A 27,177-nucleotide genomic window follows, 5' to 3' on the forward strand; every position below is an offset into this window, starting at 1 on the left:
CTCGAGAGGCGAAGGCAACTTTTCGGCCTCGGTTCTGGATCTGGACGCAGCTGCCTCCGCTCGCTGAAGCCGTCGCAAAGGCTCTTCGAAGAAGAGAGAAGGGTGGAGAGGCGGAGGAAGAGATACAGAGGGGGAGGCGTTCGGTTTCCAGGGTTTCAGTTTGGGCGTGGCGGCGTCCTTCAAACTAGGTTTCCGATTTATGCTTCTTTTCTGCTACTTTTTCTGTTGATTTGGATTTGCGCTTAAAGGAGCATCTTGCTGGGGGTTTGCGCCGTCGAGTGTTTATAATTGGATAAGAAACCTGTCCTTGTGGATTTAGTGGCGCCGGCGTGTCGGATTCTGATGCCCTTCTGTTTTTAGGGTTTCTTCTGTGTTATTTGCATCTAGGTTAGATTCTGGTGGCAGGGTGACGAAAGGTAGCTTCAAATAAACTTGGATTTTACCTTCTGGAACATTTGATAAGGAAAACAGTGTTTTCGTTTCTGGTAAGTTTGGGTCCGGAAGAATTAGGGTTTTGCTGTGAAATTGATATTTTGTTCGCATCAATTTGGGGGCTTTTGGGCTAATTCCTGGCGCAATCGTTGGTAGCGAAAACCAAATACTGTATATCCCGTAAACCAAATCTGGTTGAGTAAAAGTGCACTGCTGACAGGAAATTTGTTTTTGGCAATTGTATTTTTTCTAAGCTTATTCTTATGCAAGTTTTTGCATGATGCGAACAGTATCAAATCGGATCGACTGCATGGCACCTACGGTACTTATGGAGTACACCAAAGAGAAGCAGAGAAAAAAATGCTCACAGGATCTTTCGTTTGCTTTGAAGGAAAAATCACATAAATTGTCTAAAGGTTGTGGGCCCCTTGCTTCTCTACCTGATTATCAGCATGATTCTGAGAAGATGCATGATTCAGAAGATGTGGGTAGTTTTGTTCGTGCTCAATCAGATGATTCCAGTTCTGCAAAGAGGCAGAAGTTTAGTGTAAACCTAGATGGATGTGAGGGCTGTAATATTCCACTTCAACAAATTCCTTACTTAAGAATGTCTGGCTCTCAGAGAAAGAAACTCAAAATGAGACTCAGATCAGAATTGAATCAGGTACAAATGTTACAAAAGAGATTCTTCTCGAGAGCAGAAACAGTTGGTGTTATTACATCTTCTTCGGTCAATGAGACTGAAAAAGAAGTTGACCCAAAGAGTGTTACCCAGCTGAAGCGTGTGACATCAGGAAAGTCAGAGCTTTCAAAAATGACTGTGCCTCCACCTCCTGTGCACAGTTCAAGTTTGGCATTGAAGAAACAATGTGAGGGGCTTCTAAAGCGCTTAATGTCACACCGGTTTGCCTGGGTCTTCAACCTTCCTGTAGATGTGAAGAAACTGAATATTCCAGACTATTATACTGTCATTAAGAATCCAATGGATTTGGGATCCATCAAAACGAAATTAAGCTCAGGCGGTTACTCCAGCCTATGGGATTTTGCTGCTGATGTCAGGCTAACTTTCACCAATGCAATGACATACAATCCACCCACAAATGATGTCCATTTAATGGCAGATTCATTGAGCAAGTACTTTGAACTTCATTGGAAACCAATAGAAAAGAAGTTGGCTGCAGCTGATGCATATGTTAAGAAAGAAATCCAAGTTCCAAAATCTGTTATGTCATCTCACGGGAGGAAAAATCTCAGCAAGCCGGAGGTTTGCTCTCGTAAGAGAAAGAAATCCCATATCGATTGCATTGGAACTGTGTCTCAGGAGGTAAAGCGCCAAATGTCAAAGGAGGAAAAACTTAGACTAGCTAGTCATTTGGAATCTCACTTGGATGATCTACCAGATCACATTATTGATTTTCTGAGGCAACATAGCAATATGAATGATAGCTGCGGAGAAATTGAAATTGATATTGATTCTCTTGGAGATGACACACTCTTTAAGTTACAGGATCTTCTGGATAAATATTTTCAGGAGAGAGGGATGATGAGACAACAGGTGAAGTTTGAGCAGTGCAAAATGGAGGTACTGTAATAATAATTCAACGTTTTCCCACTTTTGGACATTAATATTTCAGACAACTACATAGTTATTATTGTGTCTTTGTGCAGGTTTCTGAAAATGCCCTTAGCACCTCAGTGATGCATCAGTTCAAAGGTTTACCTCTTGGCTTGGTCATGATTATTTGAAGGACATAAGTGGCTGTTGTGAGTTTGAAAACTAAGCTAGTTTTGGTGATTTACAGATAATAATCCTGCTGAAGAGGATGTAGATATTGGTGGTGATGATCCTCCCATCTCTAATTACCCCACCTTGGACATTCGAAAGGACACAAAGTCTAGAGAAACCAAGTGTGGCAGTTCAAGCAGTTACACTAGTGATTCAGGATCTTCCACTGGTGTGTACTTGTTTTTGTACTCTCATGACCATGTGTGCATTTTTGCTATAATGATCCAATATTAAAGAGTTATACTCTCTTTTCTTTTGTTCTCTTTTTCTTTTCAACTTTGGCTATGTCATATAGATGTCACTGATCTTGTGCTTTTGTTCTAGTAGAAAAAATCCACCCACTCTGTCAGATTTGGTATTTTGGTTGTGTTTGCAATGATATTTGGTTTGTTGCATTTTTTTTAGAAAATGAAAATAAAGAAACAAACCTTTTCTGATAGTATGATTTTTTGTTCTAATATCATGTCTTCCTCTACTTTGTTTCAGCGTCTTGATTTAAGATTTGATCGATATTTATGCTAATTTGTTTTATTTTGCATCAGAGTTTTATTTCTAGGTTTGTTGAAACCTTCTTATCATAGAGATTATAGTTTGTGGACTCTTGATGGTTAGTATTGTTTAACAATGACCAGACATTGCTTAGGAACGTGTCTAACTCTATATTTTATGTTATGGGCAGTTTCTGGGAATCTTGAACTTATAGTGTTTTCCTTTAATGCAGAAGATTTGGTTAGGAAGAGTATGACCGTATTGTAAAATTTTATTTCTTCATGATGTGGTTCTTCTAGGCGGTTTAACAGTATTAATTTTCTACTATATTGCTCCATGATCTTTGAATTATTAAACATTATTTTGTTTTAATTCCTATGCCCAGCACTTGTTATACCTGGCTTTTTTGGGCCTCTTGATATTATTATTGCTATGGGTATGCAGATAATTTAGGTTTTATTATTTTGTTACATTGAGAAGACCACAACAAGTAGAGCCCACGAAATAAAGTGTTAGTGTTCAACAAGAAGGTGCATTGACAAGCTTAGATGAGAATATTAAAATGGATGATCAAGCAGTGTAACACCTAAATGGATAATTTGTATCAGCTATCGAACTCAAAGAGCTGCATGGTCTTAGTCGATAATTCTGAAAGAGAGGAGAATAATTTTTTAAAGAGGAAGTTATATTATTGCCTGAATCATAAAACAGTGAAAGAGGCTTCATATATAGGCCTTTTAATAGTAATAATAATATGATTTCAAAAGACATTATTAGTATTTACTAAATTTATTAGAAATAATAAAATTGGACCATGTAAAAATCAAATAAATGTGAAAATTAGACCATGAAAGATTTTTTTTATCAGACTGTTATAATTTAAGGAAGTTTTTTTTGTCTTATCTATATCAATGATGCTAGCAGAAGTTTTTTTTCCTCTAATCACAACTATAAGTTTTCTGAACTTTTGTTCGTTTCTCTGTCTAGACTCTGACAGTTCCAATGGAAGTGAATTAAAGAAATTTTCCATTCCCAAAGATGATGCTAAGGTATGCCCATCTCTCCGACGGATTTCGCAGGGTGTATTCTTCCTTAATGATCCACATCCAAACATGTTTTATGTAAATCTTATATTTTTATTCTTTAATCTCAGGAAAATTCGGCAAACAAAGCAGGTTCAGATCAAGAGAAAAGTGATCTAATGAACCCGTTCGATATGAATAGTAAGTTATTTTATATCATAACAAATTGTTTTGGAAGATGTTAAAAAACAAGCATGATCTTAACTAGTACTAATGGCAATATGCAGGACCTTTGAGTGAGTTGAATTGCTCTGAGAAGACTGCTGATGCGAAATCTTCACTAGTTGACTCGGAGAGGTTTCAAGAGGGTAAGCATGAATTGTAAGAAGAAACCTGTGACCCAATGGTCCTAAGCTCTTAATTTGCATGGGTCACCTTATCTTTTACCCCTGGAAATGTTAGGGGAGCATGCTCCATCTGAGAAAAAACTATCCCCAGAAAAGCAATATAGAGTCGCTTTGCTGAGGAATCGCTTTGCCGATACAATTCTAAAAGCTAAGGAGAAAACACTTGGTCAGGTAAGGCTGATGTTCCGATGCAATTTGAACTTCTCTATTTTGCAGCGTGTTTGCTTATGTTTTTGTAGTTCTGATATACAGATTATCTTATCAGCAGCACCATCATTTCATTTCCTATGAATAAAAAATTTATACAGTATTGATTGAATTTGCATGGTCAATTCAGAAATAGTCTTATGTTTATCTTTTGAATCTTTTGCATTTTCATTTGGTTGGGTTATTCATGTTCTTGAATTCAAATAAATAAGTTCTCATTGCTGGGTTCAGGGTGCTAAGGGTGATCCTGAAAAATTGCAACGTACAAGGGAGGAAATTAAAAGACAACAAAAGGAAGGTAGTTATCGTTGTTGTGTCGAGTTTCATCTGATTGCACCAGAATTTGCTCCATGTTATTGAGAATCTTCTGTCGTCTACTTAAATAGATCGAGCACGGCTTCAAGCAGAAGCGAAAGCTGCTGAAGAAGCTTGTAGACGAGCTGAAGCAGAAGCTGCAGCTGAAGCTAAACGTCAGAGGCAACTAGAGCGAGAAGCTGCACGCCAAGCCTTGTCAAAGGCATGTATTTCTTGGTTTTATAATATTCTTTCCACTTTCTTTCTCCATTGCACCTTTTCACTCATTGACTTCTGGCGTCTGTGCAGATCGAAAAGACAGTTGAGATCAATGACTGTCAAATTCTTGAAGATCTGGAAATGCTTGGAACCGCTACAGCTGAGGAAATGCCCATATCTGATAATGAAAAGAACTCGGGCTATTCTCTTGATGACATGGGAGGCTTTAAACTTGGAGGCAGTAACCCGCTAGAGCAACTTGGACTATTCATGAAAGCAGATGACGAAGAAGAGGAAGAGTATGAAAATGTGCCTCTACATGATGCCGAGGAAGGGGAGATCGAATGATTCCATATAGACTTTGTATAACTTAGACTTTACTCTGGCATCTTTTCAGAAACGAGGATTCTGACGCCTGCAAAAGGTTACACACTAAAAAATTGATATGATTGGTCGCAAACGTCAGTTTCTTCGACAACAATGATAGGTCCTCCTGAGGGAATTTAAGTGATGACAGATCGATTGGATACTGTTGTGGATCATTTGCATAAGGTGAGATTTTTTACCCCGGAGAGGGCAATGCCTTTTGTGTTCTGGTGCCCGACAATCTAAACCATCTATTTAGGGAGTTGTACATAGAATGGAGTGACTGGTTTTGGTCTTTGCATCATTCCATTACAGTTGGCATAATTGATCATTTGTTCTTTTAAGTAGATCGTATAATTTAGTTATAGTTTTGTGTTCATTTGTGTGCTGGTGTGGTGGTTGTTTTAGAAAACCAGAGAAACATCCGCACTAGGTATCGCAAGATGAGGGGATTCAGTATTTTTTTTTTCTGCTCAACTTGTATCCACTTTTTATCAAGTTCTAGACCATATCTCATGGCTTGCATGCGTGTGAATGGATCTTGAATCTAGTTGCTAGTGTGTTTCTAGCAACTATTGCGGTGATTGTTCTTCGACTGGTGCATGCAAATTTGTTTTAGTGAAATTTTCATCTCTCTCAGTGTATCCACTTATTGTATTCAAGTATGGAGTGCCTCTTAGTCATGACTTGTGTCCATTGCCAATGGAGATTTGGTTTATGGTACTTATGAACAGACCTTGAATTGAAAATTTAGCAACTTGTGCCTTTCAAGCTTTTTTTGTTTCTTAGTAATTTGTTTGGATTGTATTTACGTATCCTTTACTTGTTTTTTTATTAGACGTTATGTTTCTTCTCAATAGCTATAGTCTTATAGTTTGAGTGTTTCTTGGTGATGACTTGTGGGCTTGCAAAAAGTGTATTCACTCATCAATGAGTGCTGGATGATATCGATAACATGTACTCACTTATTAAGTGCCAGATGACAGGTAAAGTGTATTGAGTTATCGTTGAGTGCCAGATGATATCGATAGTAGTGTGTAGTCATAATTGTGGAATGCTTGCTAATGATTTGTATGTTTGTGGAGATGTGGTTTGTTGATAACATGGTTTGTAAAATCGAAATCCGGACTGTAGGATCGTATGATCCGGAAGTACCAAATCACTCTTTGATGGTGTGGAAACATCTTTTGCAATGGGATCAAAGCAGAATAAGTGGAATTGGAACAGAATTGCATGATCCTAGACTCATTAACATTCTCTTGCATAAAAGCGAGTAAAAAAAGGAATGCTAATATACATAAGTTTGCAACTTGTTCTTAATGCTTCGCACAATGAGATCATTCACAATTCGAGGGATGAGACTATAGTTTTAACTCCTATAACCTCAAAAAGTTCTCTTCGTTTTTTGTACAATCGCTAATACTTATCAATAAATTTATCAACATGAATCCATATTAAAGTAGAATTGGGATTGGTTCTTCTATACACACATATTATCCTTGCTCTACAAAGTCTGCAAGAGTGCAACAATTAAGTAGGGATCGCTTGACATTGCTATTGCTCCTTCACCATTGCTATTGCTCCTTCGCTGCTTAATATCACATCACATTTCACCAACAAAAATCATCCTCATTTGTATGAGAAATCTGAATGAGGTGAGGTTTTTATCGATAAGCGTATTTACTAGGAACGAAAGTGAGCAGCATCATTGGAGATGAACTTTTGGATGGTGATCCAGTATTCGCACTGTGGTTTGCTTGGCCTTTCGGAATTCATCGGCGTCTATCTGATGATTCACAAGGGCATAGCATTAGTTTTCATCATCGTAACTATGATGTAACAGATGTACATTGTTGAAACAAACGTTAGAAACAAAATCTAAAAACAAAAAACCATGGCAAAAGGAACTTGCACAGGATATTTCTTCGTTTTGGTTAGTTCACACATGTGCATAAAGGAACTAGTCAAATATCAACCCGATCAGACGGCTACTACAGAACTAGTAGAATTGATTGGTTTTCAAGAGAGCCGAATCAGTTTTGTCATGTAACTAGCAATGTCAAAAGTTTTCATTCACAAATTCACATAATTACAATCATATTTCACCCTACCCTAAACCCTAAATAGTTCGAAGGTAAAACCCCTAAAATCCTATGCTTAAAATGCAATTGTAAATTGATTGTTCTAATTTTTTTTTTATACTTCTTTATATGTAATTATAATCTTTCATAATGAGATTTTGGTTAATTTTGATAAATATGCAACCCAACCAATTAATATGGGTTGGTTAGACCAACTAACTTGTATCGGTTGATGCCCACGTTGATCTGCAACTCGCCTGATTGAACCATGATTTTGACTAGCAAACTTGTAACTTTAAACTCAATTTTTTATTTTGATTTTATAATTATGCATCTAAAAATAGTACCAGATGACATGCCGCATGCCTAAAGTTAGTGGCCTGGAAATTGTGCAAAACAAAACCTAGCATGCTACACTAAGATTCAGGTTTGGTTTCGGGTTGGGTTTGAGAATTTTTTTCTAAGAAAAAAATAGCATATGAGAAAATATATGAAATATAGTTGGTAACGTTTTCCTTGCATCTCACATGTGTAAACAATATATTATAACAAGTACACATTCAAAGCAACATCAACAATATAAGAATGCCATTGTTTTCAATGGGAATTCTCTAAATATACTAGTAGTTAAAATAACATTTAAAACACCGTTTGTCATATTGTAAAAGGCAAAAGGCTCATTTAATTTTACATGTAAATCTAATTTTTAACTTTAAATTTCAGTTTGTCATATTGTTTAATGAAATGATTTGACTGACTAAAATAATAATAATTTTTTTGTAAAATAAGAATTGTCTTTTTATAGAAAAGGTTTTTTTTATATAATTTTGTTCCATGAAAGGTTTCTTCACCAAATAGCATGATAGGATTAAATTGTTTAATTTAATCCTTTAAAATTTTAAAAATATTTAACTAAAAATAAGCAGACATTTGTGTCTTTTTTAATTTTTTAATAATTCCAGTTAATCAATGAGAGCCCTACTCATTTTTCTTGAAAGAGTGACAAAATATTTAGTTTAGTGAATATTTGTTTTATTAATATAAAAAAATTAATCTAGTTAAAGGGTAATTTGATCCAAGGGGCCTAACTTAAGCATTTTAAGGATTGTAAATTATATTTCTCAATATTAATTTAGAATTTTGGCAAATATATATCTCTAGAAAAAAAATATATCAGCTTAATAATATAGGAAACAAAGTCCTTAAAAAAATTAACATTTAAGATTGTAGATTCGGAGATAAGCATGACATTAAGACTGAAGGTTTGGCAAGATTTGTTGGCATTAGGTTTTCATGTTATGATATGCATTCATGAAGTTCTTAAACAAAGTAAAGGATTGTGGTAAGGATTTCATGATTCGAGCATGAGATTGAGAGGTAAGTTACCTGATAGTCATTGAATTGTGAACTTGAATGGAATGGGAATACTTGAGGGTGTAAGTTTGGTTCCGGGAAATAAGACGGTGATGCAACTGTTAAAGGAGTTGGCACATAAAATGTTCCTTGAGCAGGGATGGGTATCGCAGGAGGGCCAGAAACACCCAATGCAATATGTCGCTCAGATCCAATGATTTGGCAATCAGGAAGGGCACCTTGTTCGTCAGTTGCTATGGTAGGGTTAGGATGGTGGTACTTGCAATTCACTGTGTATTTACAGTTACCAGTACGCATATAGTATGGGCATTCCTTCATTCCCTACAATGTAACATAAAATTTGAGATGTCGAACCATGTAGTAATCATGCTTGAATTTGACAAATACTAAAATATGTTACCAAAAATAAGATTCAGCCTTGTTATACATGTAACATGTTACCAACCAACAAAAAGCAACAAAGTGATGATCACATAGCATAACTTACTGGTCTAATAGGAAGACCTAAGAAGTTTAGTACTATTGGAGTGACTTCTATTTTCTTCGGAAAATGAGCATACTTGCAGGAGTTCCCATACTTGCACCCGCCAGGTGTTGTGTAGAACTGTAGAATAAAGTGCAGTGCAATGAATGCAGTTAGAAATATTAAATAAATACAATTGGATAGCAGAAGTATCATATTTAGTCTTAAACCAGCGGCGGTGAACCTTCAAGAAAAGAAGCAATTGGAAGAAGCTGATCATAAAAGCCTATTAGAGTGGTAATTCGGGGTACTAAATGTGATCCAAATAAACGATTGAGGCATTCATACTGTTAGTTTGCTGATACTAAATCATAGATGCAACAAGCACCTTTGTGGCTCATTCTATGGTTCGTAAAAGTTGGTTATACACAAAATTTTGCATTTTTAGTTTTCATTTCTCCGGAAAATTGAATTTTTTGATACCTTTAAATTTATGATTAGAGGTGAATTGTGTCAAAAAAAAAAATAATGATAAATATTTATTCTTTTTTCTATCCAATTTTAAATTCTATTTTACAGAAGATGAAAAGTGAAAATAGATATTTTCATGAACCAAAACAATCAACTCACTGGAAAAGCATAAAGCTTAGTGGCTTGGTAATGCAAAGAAAACTTGCTTCACCTCCACATTTTAGATTGAAGAAAAGTAACAGAATACCTAAATAAGAGAAGCTAACATAAAGGTAATTGTGATTGCATAACCTATAGTTCGTGATTTACAAACACTGTATATCCATAATTGTAGAAGACAATACAGATTGTATAAAAGGCAAAACAAGAAATACAATGATCACTAAAAAAACAAATACCTTGCATTCTATTATCCCAGTTTTTCCTGAAATGGCTTCATTACTCCTTTTCTCAGTAATCTTTCAATTGCAAATTTTGGGAAGAAAAAAGAAACTGAGATTTGATTAGATACTTGTAGAATAATGAAAAGTTTATAGCATAGTAAAATTTTCTATCACAGACAAAAGAAAAGCTTTTATAGGCTGAAAAAATGATTGGGATTATTGCTTCTTTTCTTAGAACGATATCTGAAAATTAGAGTAACTTAATGGACACTAACATACCTTGCAAAGCCACTTCAATTTGCAATTTCATGTTATAGTATTAAAACTTTAGTCACAAAATTCATGAAGTTTCTATTATGGAACCGCTTTTGCAAGTTCAATAGATAAAATGTCCACTTTCAATTCTAGCTTAAGATAAGTCTTTTGTGGTAATAGATGATTTTTTAAAAGGTGGTTGTTAAGCCTTTGTTAGCATGTTTTAATTATAAAGCAGCAAACTTCCATATCCAGTGTCTCCAAGAAGGAATGCTTTTAGAGCATTGTTTGGCGGACACAATTACTGGACATTGCAGTAGCTTAGGCTAGAGGAATCACTTGTATGCATTTTTGCAAAGCTATGCAATTTTTCATTAAAAAAAGGTAAAACATAAAGAAAAGACTGTCCCCGTGATTGAAGCTCTTCAATATTAGGAGTGTTGACAGGCTTTGTTGGAAGGATTTGGGGACCTAATCTACAAAATTAATCCTTCAAAAAATGGACTAGCAACAAAAGATGCTAACCTTGCTATCTTCTTGTTCCAACCTTCTGGAAGAAGTTTGTAACTCCACCTTGTCAACCTGTCAAAAAAAGTCAAGAAGAAAATAAAAAACAAAGGCATTGTATTCTGATGATAAGTTGATAGGAAAACAATGTAAATAACTGCAATTATGGACAGAATTATTGACCTAAGTTTGCTCAACCTTTTTAAAGGGAGGTCCCTTTTGCTTTCCCATATCATTCTTTTGAAACTAACAAGTAAAAAAGTAAATCCACGTCAAGATAAATGCAAAAGAGAGTTCGTACATAGCAATCAGGAGATGTGATCCTAAAGCACATGCATAATTGTAGAACTTCATACAGTTTGTGTAAACAGCTAAAGAAGAAACATAATGGCGAGTTTTAAAAAAAAAAGAAGCAAGGCTATAGAATAAAGAAAATTTTGATAATACATAAAAGTTACAAGAGCTGAGACAAAAAAAAAACCCTTCTGTAAACCAATCAAATGTCAATTATTTCCTTTTTTGTTGTTGGAATACATAAATTACCACTTATGGACTCCTTCAACAGCTATGGGTATAGGACATAGATTCTGTACAAACTTTGCCTCTATTTCTGGGAAAAAGAATACAACATATATCGGAGGAAAAAGAAACATTAGTACTAGGTACGTTTGATAGTTCTCCTCCTGAATGGTTAACTACACAAACAGAACCAGCCAAACATCAAATAAAATTAGATGTCCAAGCACTTAATATGCAGTTACTTTCCTTTGAAGATTATCCTTCTCATAAGGATAAAGACTGGACTTCGCCAAAACCAGTGGCTGAACAACTTAAACACTGGAAATCTTCCATCCAAGGAAGCTCCTACCTTTGGGATCCTTATCAGAACCCAGTCAATTACACTTTGGCCGGAGAAACATTTACAGAAAAAATTTATTGGCCAAAAACTCTTGGGATAATGTTCTTCCCCTTTATTGTACACAGCATCCAAACTTATGCCAGTTCTATCAAAAGAAAAATATAGCCTGGTTCGACAAACAAAAAAACTACAACACCATCAGCAGCATCAACCTCTACTTTACCTCCATCAATGGGCTCTGCGGAAGAAGCTAATTTAATTAACATGATGGAAATATGACGGAAGCCATGACGTCAAGAAACACGTCCTCCAAGATAATGTAAGTGCTAACGCCAAAGACCACTACTTACGTTAGCAATAACGAGCATCAACACTAAGAGCATGCTTATCCTCCACGTCTCCCCTTCTAGAGCCTTCTCTATATAAGACTACTCCCTCTGCACATTCCAGATTATCGAAAAAACAGCAAGCACCTTCAAAGAAGCAAGATTTCTCTCTCTCCGTGCTCAAGTTTGTAATACCCTACTTAGACCTGTAAGTCAGCGTGTATTATCTGATCTTGTACTGTTGTGCTTTGTTTATATTATCTATCCGTAAGTAAGTGTGTTATGGCTGAATAAGAACTTAACTCTAAGCCTTGGGGCTTTGTTTTCTGTCTCTCTTAATCAAAAGTCCTCAATCCTTGTTGGAGTATACCTTTGTAGAAACATAACTAGCTAAGAGAGAAGACAGAATTGTAGTTCGTAGCTCTATAAAACTTGTGCTGGCTAAGTCAGGCAATCAGCAAAAAGCTAGTTAAGACTTGAAGGAAGCCGGGGTAAGAAGCTACGAAACTACTAAATTAAGACATCTTTTCTGGATAGCTGAGCCACTACATCCACCATTGACGAGAGTTTACTCACATCTTTTCTCCCTTCTACTTTAATTAAGACAACCAATACTCCGCTCTTAAGTACCCAATTTGACGGCCAACAACTTAGTGACCATAAATTCGTAAAAAATGTCCATATTCGTTTTTATACGAATTGCAGTGTTTTTAGCTCTCCCCCTTACTTTAACACAACTTTGGACTCGACCTATGCCTCATAAACTGATTCCTCTTATTCTTGGTCTTAATTTCCTTATTTCCCCTGACCGTGCTCTTTTATTTACCAAGGATTACGCTGTTTTCCTATCTACCCCTATTATTTCTCCCATCTTGTGTGCCTACCCTTCCGAGGTCAACGCTGGGAAGCGTGGTGACACCCCTCCTGCTGAATCCTGTAACCCTACTTCTTCCACCTATCTCTGTCCTCAACCCAAACCCTGCTCTAAGAAACCTACTGTTAATATTTCCTTACAGGATAACTAGGCATACTTGGCGATTTCAGCCCTAATGCAAACATAGACAAGTTTTCATAAACATATTACCAAGACTGTTTCAAACCGTCATACTTAAATAACTTACTTAATAAGCAAGACTCTTTGGATGCCCTAATCTTTAGACTCGAAAAGATTGAGGTCATAGGAGAAACCCCAACTAAATATTGGGAAAAGGATAAAACTTATTGCAAATTAAACATCATCAATCCAGACTTAACCATAAAAGTACAAGATCTAAAATACACTAATTGGAGGTTGAAGAATGCAAAATGCATATTCCTCAACTCCTGGCACTTAAGGCAATACAACGATCCGATTCTAGACATAGAAGTCTTGACTTTATTGTTAACAAAGGAGCAGAACAAAAACGTGGTTAGTCTAGAATGATGTTCAATCATAAGCGTCTTAATGACAATTGTCATGAAGATGGCTATAAGATCCCTGATAAGGATCAACTACTTAACAAAATCTAGAAATCAAAATGATACTCTAAATTTGACATGAAATCTGGATTTTGGCAAGTAAGAATGCATCCTGACTCTTCCTGTCCTGAAAGACATTTTGAATGGTTAGTTATACCATTTAGACTTAAAATAGCACCTCAGGTTTTTTTAAGAAAAATGGATGATATTTTTAGACCTGTATCTATTTTCACTTGTATTTAACATTGATGATATCCTAGTGTTTTCTAGTACCAAAGAAGAACACTATTCTCACTTACACTTGATCTTTAACTTATTTGAGAAACATGGGTTAATTATGTCAAGGAAAAAGATGCAACTAGCCTTAACTCATATTGAATTTCTAGGAAGCCTTATAGGCCAGGGAAAAATAACACTCCAAGCCCATATAACCAATAAAATATTAGCTTTTCCTTGATAAAATGGAAGATATTAAAACACTTAGATCCTTTTTAGGATTACTCAATTACGCCAGACTGTATCTAAAAGACATTGGCAAACTTAGTGGTCCATTATACAATAAAACCTCTCACGGCAAAGATATTTTAACCTACAAGATGTTGATCTGGTTAAACAAATTAAACAGTGTACAACACTTACCCTAGTTAACATTGCCCTTAGATACAGACTACTTAATCATAGAAACAGACGGATGTGAAACTTGTTGGGGAGGAGCTCTATTTAGTAAAGATCAAAATATGATCCCAAGACTTCAGAGTCTCTTTGTCGTTATGCCTCTGACAAATATAAAGAAAAAGGTCATCTAACTTCTTTAGATAATGAACTTCTAGCAGTAATTTACTGTCTTGAGGCCTTCATGTTATTTATTTGCAGCAAGCCAGAAATCACACTTAGGACAGATTGTGAGGTTATAGTCAAATATAATCAACAATTAAAGGATGTTAGGAAAGGCCTTGGTTCTAAACGATGGATCAAATTCTCAGATACTATTCTTAACAGAGGTCTTAAAATCCATTGGGAACATATTAAAGGCGGTAATAACTCGCTAGCTGATACTTTATCTCGATTATTAATTTAACATCTTGTTTGCAGGAATGGGCAAACAAAACCGAGTTCGTACTTATAGTTATAAAAAGACAATGAAATTTGGAGTCCATGAACTCCTTCAGTACTCACAACAACAAGATACTTTTCAGTTTCAGTACAAGTACAACTTGATATTATCCAGCAATGTTTAATTGATAACATCTGGAACATTCCAACTTCTCCAGGAATAGCTAATCAAAAGATAGCTATTATTAATGCACTGTCCAATTACTTTCTCACTACTCTCCAGAAACCACTCGGGAAGAAATTCTCGTGTTATGTTATTCTTTCAGGAGCCTATGCAAGCCTATATGCTACTTGGGATGAAGTCAAATTACTTCTCCCTGAAGAAGATAAACCCATTTATAAAGGCTTTTATTCCATCAACGAAGCCTATGACTTACTTTGGACCAAATTAGGTCCTAACTTTATAATTAGTCCTTCACTTCATCTGGACAACACAATTCAAGAAGACAAAACCTATTTAATGGCAGCAACTTCATCCATCAATAGTACTCCAGAAAGACAAGATACTGATGTACTTTTTGTTCCACTTAGACCAATGCAATATCAGTCATTGGAAGTATTACAAGCTAACACAAAAAGGGACAATTTCATGTCTTTGAAAGCACTTCCTGAAGACATACTTACTTATCTTCGAGGTTTGGGTGATACCTCCTCCTATAAACATTTCATTGAACTTGAAGAAGCCTTGAATTGGTTTCACCAAAATCCCACACCTAGGATTACTATCACTTACGGAGAAGAATACACGTATAAAATTACGTGTACAAAATCTTTTCCACAATGTTCTACTACTACACCAACTTTAGACTTAGGCTGCAGATGCCAACTGCTATACGCCTTCAGAAAAGCTAATATTCATGATGAAAAATTCAAACATAAAAATTATATAGGACGGCTAATTACGCTTGTAACTCTAATGAACTTTGGACTTCTTCAACAACTTTGGGTTTAAGATATAGACTCAATACAAACTTTACCTCCGGTTCTCGGAAAAAGAATACTTCACATACTAGAAGAAAAAGAAACATTTATCTTGGCTACTTTTAACAGCTCTCCTCCTGAATGGCTATCTACTCAAACTGGGCCAGCGAGACATCTAATTAAATTAGATGTCCAAGGACATAATATTCAGTTACTTCCTTTTGAGTAGTTTACTGAAAAGTATTTCCCCTATAGCTGGGTTACAGTAGTTTCCTAATACTGCTGTAAGAGCTAGAAAGTCATTACAAAAGGGTTTAATATAATTTCAATTAAATAATTAGAGTTGCTCTAAATCTCTCATAGCTTCTTTTTGCCTAATATCTAGTCCAATGTTGCAGTTAAAAGTCTATGAATTGCATAGTAAAAATTAAGAATATTATTGCCTTGTGAGGCAATACGAGCCACTTTTTCTAGAAAGTGAGTTTTAAAGTCTTCCCAAGTTGCTCTAGCTACATCTCCTAAGTAATTTTCCCCTACACAGATTATAGCATCTCCGGTTTCTATGTCCATTTCATGTTTGGCTTGATAATCTCGTTTTATAGAGACTATCCATTCTTTTAAGTAAGTATCATATAACTGAGGGTCACATTTAGTTATATTAAGTAAAACAACATCTTTATCGAAAAAAATCATTTCTGGTGGCCTACGTTTGCCTATGGTTCTAACTAATGGGTTATTATTCGTAGATGGTACAATTCGTGTTCTTGGTGGATGTCCTTGACCATAATATCTATTTGTTGCCAAGTTTTGATGATAAGGTAGCAAACTTCCCTATCTGCTAGTGTCTCCAAGAAGGTTTGCTTTGAAAGCATTATTTGACCAACACAGTTGCTGGACATTGTACCTTCTCATGCTAGAGGAATCACTTGTATGCATTTTGCAAATGAGAATTTTCAAGGAAAAGAAACATAAAACAAGGACTGCCCATGTGATTGAAGCTCTACAAATGCAAGGACTCTGGACACACATGCACAGATCCTTTGAAAGGGTTTGAACTACAAAAATAAGTCTTAAAAAGATGGAGCAATAAAAGTAGAAGCAATGTTAACCTTGCAATCTTCCTGTTCCAATCTTCTAGAGGAAGTTTGTTTCTCTACCTTGTCATCCTATCAAACGAAGGCCAAGAATAAAATATAAACAGATATTTAACTTGGATTTATAAGTTGAGAAAATAAACAAATAGTTACACTTATGATAGAGATGTTCATCTTTTTCTCAGTTTGCTCAACCTTTTTTAAGGGAGGTTCCTTTGGCTTTCCTGTAGCATCCTTTGAAAATTAACAAGCAAAAAAAGTAAAATTCTGTTAGTATAAGCGCATAAGAGAGTTCCTACAAAGCAAACAGGAGAATGATGCAATCCAAACCGCTCTCGTTCCCACCTAAAACCTCCAACATGCCCATCCATTTCATTTTTCAACCTCTCTATGCACATAGCATCTCCTCAATCAAGTGTTCACCTCATCTACAGATTTTGTCCCTACCAGCCATTGCCTGTATAGCAATGATGGTAGACACTTTCTTTTGTCCTTCTCAAAAGTATTGCTTGTTGTTGGCCACATTGTGGCATGTTCTAGTTAGTTGTTTGTTTGTTTAACTCTTTTCTTTTCATATTCAACCATCCATTTTCTGCTCCTTGTTCATCCAACCACCTTTTTTTGTACACAATCTGTACTCATGTTAGAATGCAAACAATCATCCTTTAAGCCCTGTCGGCCTCTAATCTCACAATAAGTAATTCAAACTAGTTGGCATTGATGGACATGTCATAAACAAACTGTTCTCCTGAATTAATGTATGAATCATCAGGGGGCCAAAGAAGCTACCTAATTTAACGTTATGAAGTGACTTAGAGACCTCAAAATCATTAGAATCTATTCCTTTGTAAACCTATCAAATTTGATCTTGTTCATGCAAACTTCAAACACCTGCAGCGTTTTTATTCGAGGAGGTGCGACAGTGTATAAAGCCAGTCACTAATGTGCCGTTGTAGAAACTCGAAGAACAACAACGAAAAAAAGAGGGAAAATCAAGAAATTTCCTAAGAATTTGGGGAAAGACGCAAAATTTGAATCACCTGAGCATTTTCCCCGTCGCTCTTCGACCAGACCTGCGAATCAAGACCATATAACTCTCCGATTATTACCAGGCAAACACGCCGTATCCGATCCCTCCAAGAAGCAAAACCGGGAGAAAAATCCGCATAACAGAAACACAAAAAAGTAGTACAACCCTGGGTTTCGTTCGTCTTGCAGGATGATTGAACCTGCAGCTAGGCCCAAATTTGCACGTCCCTGTCTTCATAAAAAATGCGCAATCGGGTCTCTTGTGAAACTGCGTCGGGACCTCCTTCTCCGGCTCCTTCTCCCCTTCGTTAGGCGTTCCAGGATCGGGATCCACACCAGCACCATCGCCAGCTGCGGCAGTCTCCGGGCCACCACCCCCGTTTCTAGTCTTCTCCTCCATCAACAACCTCGCTAGTTCTGTGAGGACTTCCGTGGAACCCGGAGGAGGAATATGAATGGTTTCGTAATTTTTCACGGCAGGCTTTCCCACGGCGCTCCCCATTCGCCCGTCGCCGGCAATGGACAGGGCCGAAACAAAGCGAAGCAGGTGGGAAAGTGAGCCATTGGAGTCTTCGTCTCGGTCATGGATATAATTCGAGTGCCTTCCGATCCTGTGTATTTCTGAGAACACCAAACAGATCAAATCAATTTTTACACTGAATAAATTTATGGGTCCCGCATTGGTGAATGACGTGGCGCCTCGAGAAGACATGCAAGTGCAAGGCGTTCAAAATGCTGAGCCGTGTTTCGGCCAAAGTAGGAGCGCGTCATTCATTTGCGCGTTGGGAAAGAGCGACCGGTTAGTTTCACGTCTGTATTTTGCACCCGAAAGTTTACCCGGCTGTCATCGGCCGATTCCTCTGTTGGCCCAAATCATATATTCATATACGTAAAATTCAATTAAATAAAAAAAATTAAAATATTGAACATATGTTTAATTTATTAATATTCATAAATAAGAATACGTAAATAATATTAAATACAATGTTTATAAATAAATTTTATAAGCCCCTAATAAGGGTCCTGGACCACTTTTTGTGGTCTAGGAGATATGTCATTCATATTTACGGTCGAATCGTGGACGTGATCTAGTCGTAAATGATTACGATCTCTTCCTAGGTTCATCGTCTCCATCAGATTATAATTTTTATTCAGAGCGGGCGGTCGGAGGCCACCCGGAGGATATCCTCACTTAGCGCCCAATAACCTGACCACTTATCCACCACCGGAGACTTTCGGGTGACCAAAGATCACCCCCTTCGAACAAAAATTATAACCTGATGGGGACGGAGAATCTAAGAAAGGATCGTAATAATTTACGATCGGATCGCGACCACGATCCGACCACAAATACGAGTGACACATCCCCTGGACCATAAAAAAAAATGATCGAGGAGATCTGTGCTCTTAATACGGGATAGAATTGCTATAATAGGATAAGAATAAAAAATAAATATATGTTTTAAATAAATAAATTAATTAATTTATATTATTAAATTTAATTAAATAAATTTAAAATTATAAAAATTTCAAATAATAAAACTTAATAACATCTAAATAAATTAAATTCGTCCCGGAGCCATAGTGCAGCAGTTTGACCGAGTGAAATCCCATAACTAAAAGGCAAACTTTAACATACAAGGCATTATCTGAATATCAAACCAGTCTGAGAGATGAGATCCTGCTGGTTTCCGTCGATAAACAATATCTAAGAAGATAATAATACATCTGCCATGATCGTGTAGGTATGATTAAAGCACGAAGGGATTGATAATAAAAAAAACTCATCAGTTTCCCTGCAGATAATCTGCAAGAGTAAGGCGTGAAACCAGAAAAAACAAATATATCGAGCTGGTCTCTTGCCTCGGATGCAATTCAGGATCATGATTATCCCCGGTCTTTTGCCTCAAAGCGAATGGTCTTCGGCGAGCTTAATCAAGATTTGCAATGACCGCATCGACGACTTCTTGGGTCGTACTGCTCCCTCCCAGATCTTTGGTTCTGTATTTGCCTTCGGCAATCACGCGCTTGACAGAAGTCTCTAGCCGGTCGGCGAATGATGGGAACTGGAGATGTCTCAGCATCATGGAAGACGAAAGGAGAAGAGCCACTGGATTGGCTTTCTTCTGCTCCACCAGTTTCTCATTTCCAACGTTGCCGGCAGAAGCACCTTGCTCAAACACAGCATGATCCTGGCCAACATTACCTAGGGAAAAAAATCAATCAATGGAGAGAATGATTTTGTAGAGGAGGAGTTGTATAAGGTTGTTGGTCTAAACTTGATCATGTTTGATGCTAAGATTTTTACATGAATTCTTCTCCAAAGAATTAACAATTGCAACAATGTCGAGACTAGTTCAGTTCGAAATAAATGAAAATTTTGCCTTCCAGATGCTGCAGACTATGTAGAGACAGCTTTGGTAGAGGTGAATTGGAAGTATACTGATTCAGAACAATCGTTGTTACTCAGAGACTACCCGAATCACCATTGTTAACAAACTGCTACTGGATAACACCTGCAATCCTACTAACGAGCACCGTTCACGAACTGCTAACAACACTACTTCCTGTCATGATTAGCAACAACTACTACCATTAAATGTTAGATCCCTGTTGGATATCAGATGCTCCCTCAAATACATGTCATGCCTTTCTTGCTGTAAATGGGTGCCTCTTTGCCAGTCGGGTTATGTGCGCTTTCAGTTTCCCTCTGACCAAAAAACTGAGACCAAGAAACTCATACGTGATCACTGTTGAGGGCAGTGATCAGCTACGGGTTTGTAACCGCCAGTGAACAAAAACCAAGACTTCAATTGCACTGTGCCGATTTTAAAAGTGGCTTGTTGGATATTGAACTTTGTTGGAACCCCAAGGTTGTGTTGGTGTGATCAACAAGTCAAGTTAGGTCCTGCGTTATATTTAACCTTGTGTCTAAGTGTGCAGGAGCTTAGGAGCACAGGTACTCGAGCGGAAGACGCAGCTAGCGAGAAGGACGGCACGCGGTGCGTCCGAGGGACGAGGTGCTGCGGAAGAGTACACCGGCGGACGAGAAGGAAGCGCGCGCGGTGGTTCCGAGGGACGAAAGCCGGAGCGAAAGATTGCTCGGTGAGCAAGAGACGCAGCTAGCGCGAAGGTCGGCACGGGGTGCGACTGAGGGACGAAGACTGCGGATGAGTACGCTGGTGGACGAGAAAGAACACGCGGCAATTCCGAGGGACGAGAAGCCGGAGGGAAGCACGCTCGAGAAGGCCGGAACATGGGTTCGGGTGAGCCCTATTCCGGAAGGCCGAGATCACCCAATCAAGCGGATCCGGAGCAGTAGACCCGGACCGAGACGGGGACTTAACGGAGAAGTGGTCCCGGACAAAAAGTCAACCGTAGTTGACTTTTTGCTCCGGGGCACCCGGAACCAATCCGGGCGCCCGGACCATGATTTTGACTAGGATTGCGATTTTCGCAATCTGAACGTTGGAGATAAATTTTATCCCCCCCAGGGCGCCCGCAACCTTTCCAGGCGCCCCGACCAAGGCTATAAATATAGCCTTGGTCCAGAAGCTTCCATCAGAACTCACTGATTGTAAATCCAGTGCTTGCACACTCTCTTTTAGTCTAAGCTTCTGTTTTCTGCACTTCAACGCTGTACGAGGCTTCTCCGCCCGAAGGAGTTTTATCGAGCTTAATCTTCCTTGGATTAACAACCACATCGGTTGTAACCAAGTAAATCTTTTGTGCCTCGCTTTTCTTTATGCTTTTAATTTATCTGCTTAACTTAATTATGCAAGTGTTAGCCTAAAGAGTTCGAGGAGGGTTTGTTCTCTTTTTGTGTTAGCAGGATATCCAACAACCCCCTCCCAGCCGGCCCAACGGTCCTACAAACTTAAGTAGTATACATTTACACTATTTTAAAGCCTGATAGGTTCAATAAAATTCCACATCTACTGGACAAGTAGTGAGCTAATTGCATGAGGTCAAATGATCCAATTTTCACTTTTATCCACTGATGTAAGTGTGAAATACTAGCCGCTGAAGAGATTCTTAGTAATCAAGAAGTCAAATATCAGGTGAAATATGTTTTTTCTTGGTGTGCGAGTGGGTGGGGGATTTGGGGATTGTGCCTTTCACAGTAGTCCACTACTCCACTTGCAGAGAAAAAATGAAGAAAGATTGTGGCACAAAAATGAGAAAGATGAAATCAAAATGCAGGTTATCTCAAGATACCTCCAGGCATGACTCCAGTGCCTCCAGCAATCCCAGCAGCTGTATTGGCGACTAAATTGCCATAGAGATTTGGAGTGACCTGCAAAAGGATGATTATGCATGAGTCTTTGGTGATGGAAATCAACCATGCAGAAAAATATGTGTTGTGCAGAACTGCAGATGAAGTGCTTGTCATGCAGGGACCTAATACAAATCCCTCAAGATAAAGTTGATTTGGAAATAAAGATGCTGTATGTGTTAACTGATTTAACATACTGTAGTTCACACAATAGGAACCAATAGCTAGGATCGAAGGATTGGAAGTCTAAAGTACAGCAGAATATAACCTATCCTATTTCTGTTCCTCTGGTGTGTCCCAACTGGACGAGTCATAATGAACTTTATTTAATTGCAAAGGCATTAATATATTTGCTACATTGCAGTCTGTTATCACAAAATTTTACAAGCTAATTTATCCCTCAAGTATAATGTGGAATGCCACAAGTTTTAAATTCAAAACATTCCTCACACAGGCGAGCATCCAGGTTCATGATAGTTATTCTACTCATGCTAATACTATTCAAGGGTAACATAAAGTTCAATATCATTAACGAAAGCTGTTCTTTTCGCATTTATCTTGTAAAAGATGCAATGATGTGAACTATTGGAATAGAGGAGCCTTATTAAAACACTGTGCAGTCTAATGCAGTGCATGAGCTTTTAGATCAAGCTCTCTGATGAGCTTGGCGAAGGTGCAATGCAAGTGGGTGACACGCCCCACTGAGTGTGTGCAGGTTTGCTACATAGGGCTTTGGGTCAAGCTCTCTGACGAGCTTGGTAAAGGTGCAATGCGAGCAGGCTACACATCCCTATGGGCTACGTGGGGTGTGTGTGTGTGTGTGTGTGTGTGTGTGTGGGCTTGAGCCAATTTCTCATGTCTCAAAGAAGGTTGATTGATTTCCTGACCTGAATTGTTAATTGGCTACTAATGAATCATAATCATCTTAATCCGAGAGCATTTGGTGAGTTTGGCTAATAATGTGATTCTGAATTTGGTAACCTTCTGAAACACCATCTTATACATGTAAATGTAATTGCTCATTTTTCATTGGCAAATGAGAATACATACGCTAAGGTAACTTCTTCCTTTATTATTCTAGAATCTAGGTCCCCTAAAAAAACTATGCAATTCCAATTTCTACTCAGATAATAAAACATCTTTTGAACATGTATTTGGTTCTCTTACACATTTTCAAGTTTACCTCTTTACTCTACACATTGCACTTGGCTTCTATTTGTTTCATTATGAGAAAATTAATGAGATTATTTTTCATACTGTTATATAGAAAGAAAACATGAACACAGATAATGAAAACAAAGAAGGGGCCTTTTCTCATAACTTTGAATTTTCTAACTTAACCCCAGTACAATACAAATACATTGCTATCTGATTCTTCAATTTTCCCAAATCTTATATATATATTAATAGTTTGATAGATCCTTTCATTGAATTGAAAGTCCATGCTGGCTAGCAAGCTAACACGCAACCCTCGCCCTTTTCAACCGGGCTTGGGACCGGCTTTGGCGGGTTATATATGTATATATATATAAAGTCAAGTACCCATATAAGTATTGCTTTGCAATTCAGTACAAAATCAACTTATCAAGGAAAATTTCAAGACTGATCCTTAGTATCCTACACCTCATCTACATTTTAAATAACATTTTTTTCTGATAAAATGCTACACATTTTTTTTTTCTTGATTATAGTTACCAATTTCATGTGTTAATAATAATCTCATTCCGTAAGTGTAAAGAGACAACTGCATTTGGAAGCATAGACCATGGGCCCAATTGTTCAAATTGGAGTAGGCATTTAAAATAATTGTCAAGATGACGAAGGCAAAATAAGCAGTGCCGCTAACTTCAAATATACCATCTTTGTGATAAACTTGTGCATCGGGGAATAAAAGAGAAAAATATTATTTATAATTGTTACACTTGAATGGTCAATTTTAAGAATATGGTTCTCTAAGATTTCTCCTACATGCTATAGGCAAGTAACAATTGAAGCTAAAATTCACATGGAGATTTAGCAGGTTAATGGTACAACAAAGTATATTTTGTTGAATACTTGAATGTATGGAACTATATTAGTTCATACTAGAAGGAATACTTTTTATGTTCAAAGAGAATGGTTCTTCCTAGAAATAATTTCCATCGTCGTCAACGCACAAGAGTTCTCTATGGTGGTCTAGGCAATTAATTATAATATATTCTCTGAATCCAAAGGTGACTAAAACAAGACAATTTCATATTATGATAGTTGTTTATCTAAGCATTAAAATGGGATACGAACGAGCCACCTGCACCTGAACCAAATCTGAAAGTAGCAACTAAACATAATCATCTGAAGGAAAGCAACTATAAAGAGAAAATAATGTTAGTTTATGATAAGAATACATGATGGAAAAGCATACCATGACATCGAATTGCTCTGGCTTTGAAACAAGCTGCATGCAACAATTGTCAACTATAATCTCATTATATTTTATCCCTGGATATTTTGTTGCAACCTCACGACATGATTCTAGGAATAGACCATCTGCAAGCTTCATGATGTTGGCTTTATGGACTGCAGTGACCTTTTTTCTGTTGTTGAGATACGCATACTCAAAAGCATACTTCGCAATACGCTCAGAACAGAACTTTGTTATCACCTAGCACAGACATTTAGTTAGGACCTAAAAGACAAAAGTATGTGTTCTATTTTTATGCTAAAAAAATCACTTTTTTGGGTGTTACAATATACATATCAAAATGTGATTTCTAACAAAATAAATAAATAAATGGATTTCAAATATTATAAGTATGCTATAGTTTAAGGAATTAAGCATACATATTCTGAAGTTAAGTTTCTAAAAGTGTTAGTTTATAACCTTCAAACTTTCCATTACTTTATGTGCTTCTTATCTCTCACCCATGCACTAAGAGATGTATCCTCTAGAGGGAAGGAAGAGGAGAAAGAAAAAAACAATGTTGTGGAAGAGAGGATGGGATAAAAGGGTAGAGAAGAAAGGTCTCCTTTGATTTGTCTACTTCAAAAGAGAGGAAAAAAGAAAAATCACAAAAATGACAAAATTAGACCTTTCACTTTGTTGTCCCCAAGACCTTACGGACTTAAACAGGTCTTTTAAAATATTTTAAATGCTTCCATTCCTCTTTCATCCAATTCAAAGCTTCCATTCCTCTTCCAACCACCTTTTGGAAAGAACCAAATTTGGAGAAAGGAGCTAAATTATCTCTTTCTTTTCCACATTTTTTTCCCCTTCTATCAGCAGTAGACAAGAGAATGATGGCTTTTCCCATCCTTTCCCTGTACCATGGCTTTGTTCCCTCAAGTAGACACTCCTTAAATCATCCCCCCATCCGTCCACAATAATCTACTCCTATCTTAATGCTTCAAGCCATGGAAATGGGTGGAGACAAGTAGTTTCCACTTTGAAAAAGAATCTTACTAAGTATCCTCCCTTCTCACCTCCTGAATCTCCTTCGTTTCCTCCTCATAGAAGTTTCCACTTGATTTGGGAAAAGAAAACAGCTTGACTTTGTATAGAATATTTGATCTCTCATTGATTCGAGATTACTTTTTGTTGCCCAAAGTCTACCTCGCTAGATTTTGGATAATTTTGTGGTAATCATAGATGTTATTCAATTTTCCGTACAAAATTGGAATGGCCTTAGTCAAACTTATCCAACTCGGCTAATCTAGATTGGAATTGGCTGTTTTGAAAATGATGGAACCCTCATAAAAGCAGTATTTTCTAATTTGGAATTTGATATCATTATAAGATACCCTTAGATGCTAAATCTAATTAGAATAATTATTTTATATATGTGAAAAGGACTGAAGTTGAAAACATGACAAATGGCTAAATAAACTATATTTTTAATAGTTCCTCATTGCTACAATCACATCATTTGAAATTTATTTAGCAGACAGAGGATTTTTACTCAAGAATACAATGGGATAACCAGCTCAAGTATAGAAACCTTAGCTAGGATTCTTATGCAGTTGGTTAATAATAGAAAATCCATGAGATACATTAATAGAAGGAAAGCAAATGGCTTATGATGAGTTATGACATGAACAGTTACTAATTTTTCATGATAAATTTTGGTTTGTGACACAGAATTGATAACATACAATATGAGATGAGGATGCCATCATTTATAGAAACATTGAAACAAGCACCAGAAACACCTTAGTAATCGCAAATACAGTAACTTACTAACCTGTTCACTAGCAACTAACCTTATCAATTTTTGTCCTGGTAAAGCAATAATGAGCAATCAAAACATTAATTGACAAAAAGTAACATTTGTCATCCTGTGTATCTCAATAAGGGAAAAAGATCTTGTGCAATCTAGAGTTTATAAAAGTGTTAAACACAACATGTAGTTGAACTGTCAGATCAGATTGGAGGCAAACTAATGACAGTTTATCAACTCAAAGACAAGAACAAAAGAATAATAGTCATACAGAAGCTATGATAAAAACCACAAGAGAAATTAGAACAATAAGAGGGAAGGATAGTAAAAGTTCAAATCATCTATATTTTTAGCAATCAACCACAGACATATGGTAATGAATTATGCCTATCTATCTTTTCCCATTCGTTTCAAGTGCATACGGTCAAATTGCATACCTTGAGGCTCTCCACGACACCAGGAACCACCTCATGTTCCAAACCAGAGTACTCGCCTTCCGTGTTCTCCCTGATGACCACAATATCCACATTCTCATGCCTAGTCGGCAATCCCGGAAGATTAAAGCAATGAACCAGAGACGCATAGAGATCCAGTTCCTTCCTCAGCTGCACATTGAGGGAACTCACACCTCCCCCCACCGGTGTAGCGAGCCCGCCCTTGAGGCACACCTTATTCCGGCGGATGGACTCGATAACCTCCGGTGGGACTGTCGTCATGTCGCCGTGGACCTCGTACGTCTCGAAGTACACCGGCGCGTGCATCGCCTCCATCACCTGCCGCACAGCTCCTGTGACGAGGGGCCCGATCCCGTCGCCGGGGATCAGGGTCACCGGCCTCGGCGTGCCATCGCCGGGCCGGGGCATGTAGGTGATGGAGCGCCTAGCGCCGGCGGAGGAGCCAGCGGCAGCGCCGCTCAGGAGACGGCGGAGGATCGGAGAGGATCGCCTCATCGTCGCAGCCTTTCGCAATTCGAAATCTGAGGGTTTAAAAGCGACTGCGAGCGACGAGAGAAACGAAAAAGGAAAGAAACCCACAAATAACGGAGATCGCGAAAAGGATTATAACGGTCTGGGAAGAGCTGGAAGCGTCGAAGCGTTACCATTTATATCACAACGAAAATGTAGAGGAAAGACGTGTGCAAATAACGGAGAT

At 37.4% G+C, this 27,177-nt stretch overlaps 3 protein-coding genes across 7 annotated transcripts; 1 reads left to right on the plus strand and 2 right to left on the minus strand.

The window, feature by feature from the left end:
- The first annotated feature begins 13 nt into the window (after nucleotides 1–13).
- LOC122018817 (transcription factor GTE9-like) lies at nucleotides 14–5,807 on the plus strand. 2 transcript variants are annotated; one of them, XM_042576240.1, is made up of 11 exons: nucleotides 14–188; nucleotides 723–2,014; nucleotides 2,101–2,146; nucleotides 2,235–2,387; nucleotides 3,695–3,756; nucleotides 3,861–3,930; nucleotides 4,017–4,097; nucleotides 4,192–4,307; nucleotides 4,575–4,641; nucleotides 4,730–4,860; nucleotides 4,947–5,807. In XM_042576240.1, exons 2-11 carry the CDS (start codon nucleotides 743–745, stop codon nucleotides 5,202–5,204), a joined length of 2,256 nt encoding a protein of 751 aa, XP_042432174.1. In that variant the 5' UTR covers nucleotides 14–188; nucleotides 723–742; the 3' UTR covers nucleotides 5,205–5,807. The 2 variants fall into 2 exon arrangements, with proteins under 2 accessions (XP_042432174.1, XP_042432173.1); XM_042576239.1 differs by having other exon boundaries at nucleotides 14–2,014.
- A 649-nt stretch (nucleotides 5,808–6,456) lies between these two features.
- On the minus strand, nucleotides 6,457–18,134 carry LOC122018875 (zinc finger CCCH domain-containing protein 43-like). 4 transcript variants are annotated; one of them, XM_042576333.1, is made up of 10 exons: nucleotides 17,723–18,134; nucleotides 17,568–17,600; nucleotides 16,723–16,761; nucleotides 16,543–16,599; nucleotides 10,955–11,002; nucleotides 10,775–10,831; nucleotides 10,010–10,069; nucleotides 9,165–9,281; nucleotides 8,690–8,998; nucleotides 6,457–7,008 (listed from the first exon to the last, which is right to left on the minus strand). In XM_042576333.1, the coding sequence occupies exons 1-10, from the start codon at nucleotides 18,056–18,058 to the stop codon at nucleotides 6,928–6,930; spliced, it is 1,137 nt and encodes a 378-aa protein (XP_042432267.1). In that variant the 5' UTR covers nucleotides 18,059–18,134; the 3' UTR covers nucleotides 6,457–6,927. The 4 variants fall into 4 exon arrangements, with proteins under 4 accessions (XP_042432267.1, XP_042432266.1, XP_042432270.1 ...); XM_042576332.1 differs by having other exon boundaries at nucleotides 16,681–16,761; nucleotides 17,723–18,133; XM_042576336.1 differs by lacking the exon at nucleotides 10,955–11,002.
- Nucleotides 18,135–19,149: 1,015 nt separating this feature from the next.
- On the minus strand, nucleotides 19,150–27,086 carry LOC122020817 (isocitrate dehydrogenase [NAD] regulatory subunit 1, mitochondrial-like). Its single transcript, XM_042578847.1, has 4 exons — nucleotides 26,463–27,086; nucleotides 24,234–24,473; nucleotides 21,775–21,853; nucleotides 19,150–19,762 (listed from the first exon to the last, which is right to left on the minus strand). The coding sequence occupies exons 1-4, from the start codon at nucleotides 26,973–26,975 to the stop codon at nucleotides 19,488–19,490; spliced, it is 1,107 nt and encodes a 368-aa protein (XP_042434781.1). The 5' UTR covers nucleotides 26,976–27,086; the 3' UTR covers nucleotides 19,150–19,487.
- Nucleotides 27,087–27,177: the final 91 nt, after the last annotated feature.

This window comes from Zingiber officinale, chromosome 9A (assembly GCF_018446385.1).
Source record: "Zingiber officinale cultivar Zhangliang chromosome 9A, Zo_v1.1, whole genome shotgun sequence".
Taxonomy (NCBI): Eukaryota; Viridiplantae; Streptophyta; class Magnoliopsida; order Zingiberales; family Zingiberaceae; genus Zingiber; species Zingiber officinale.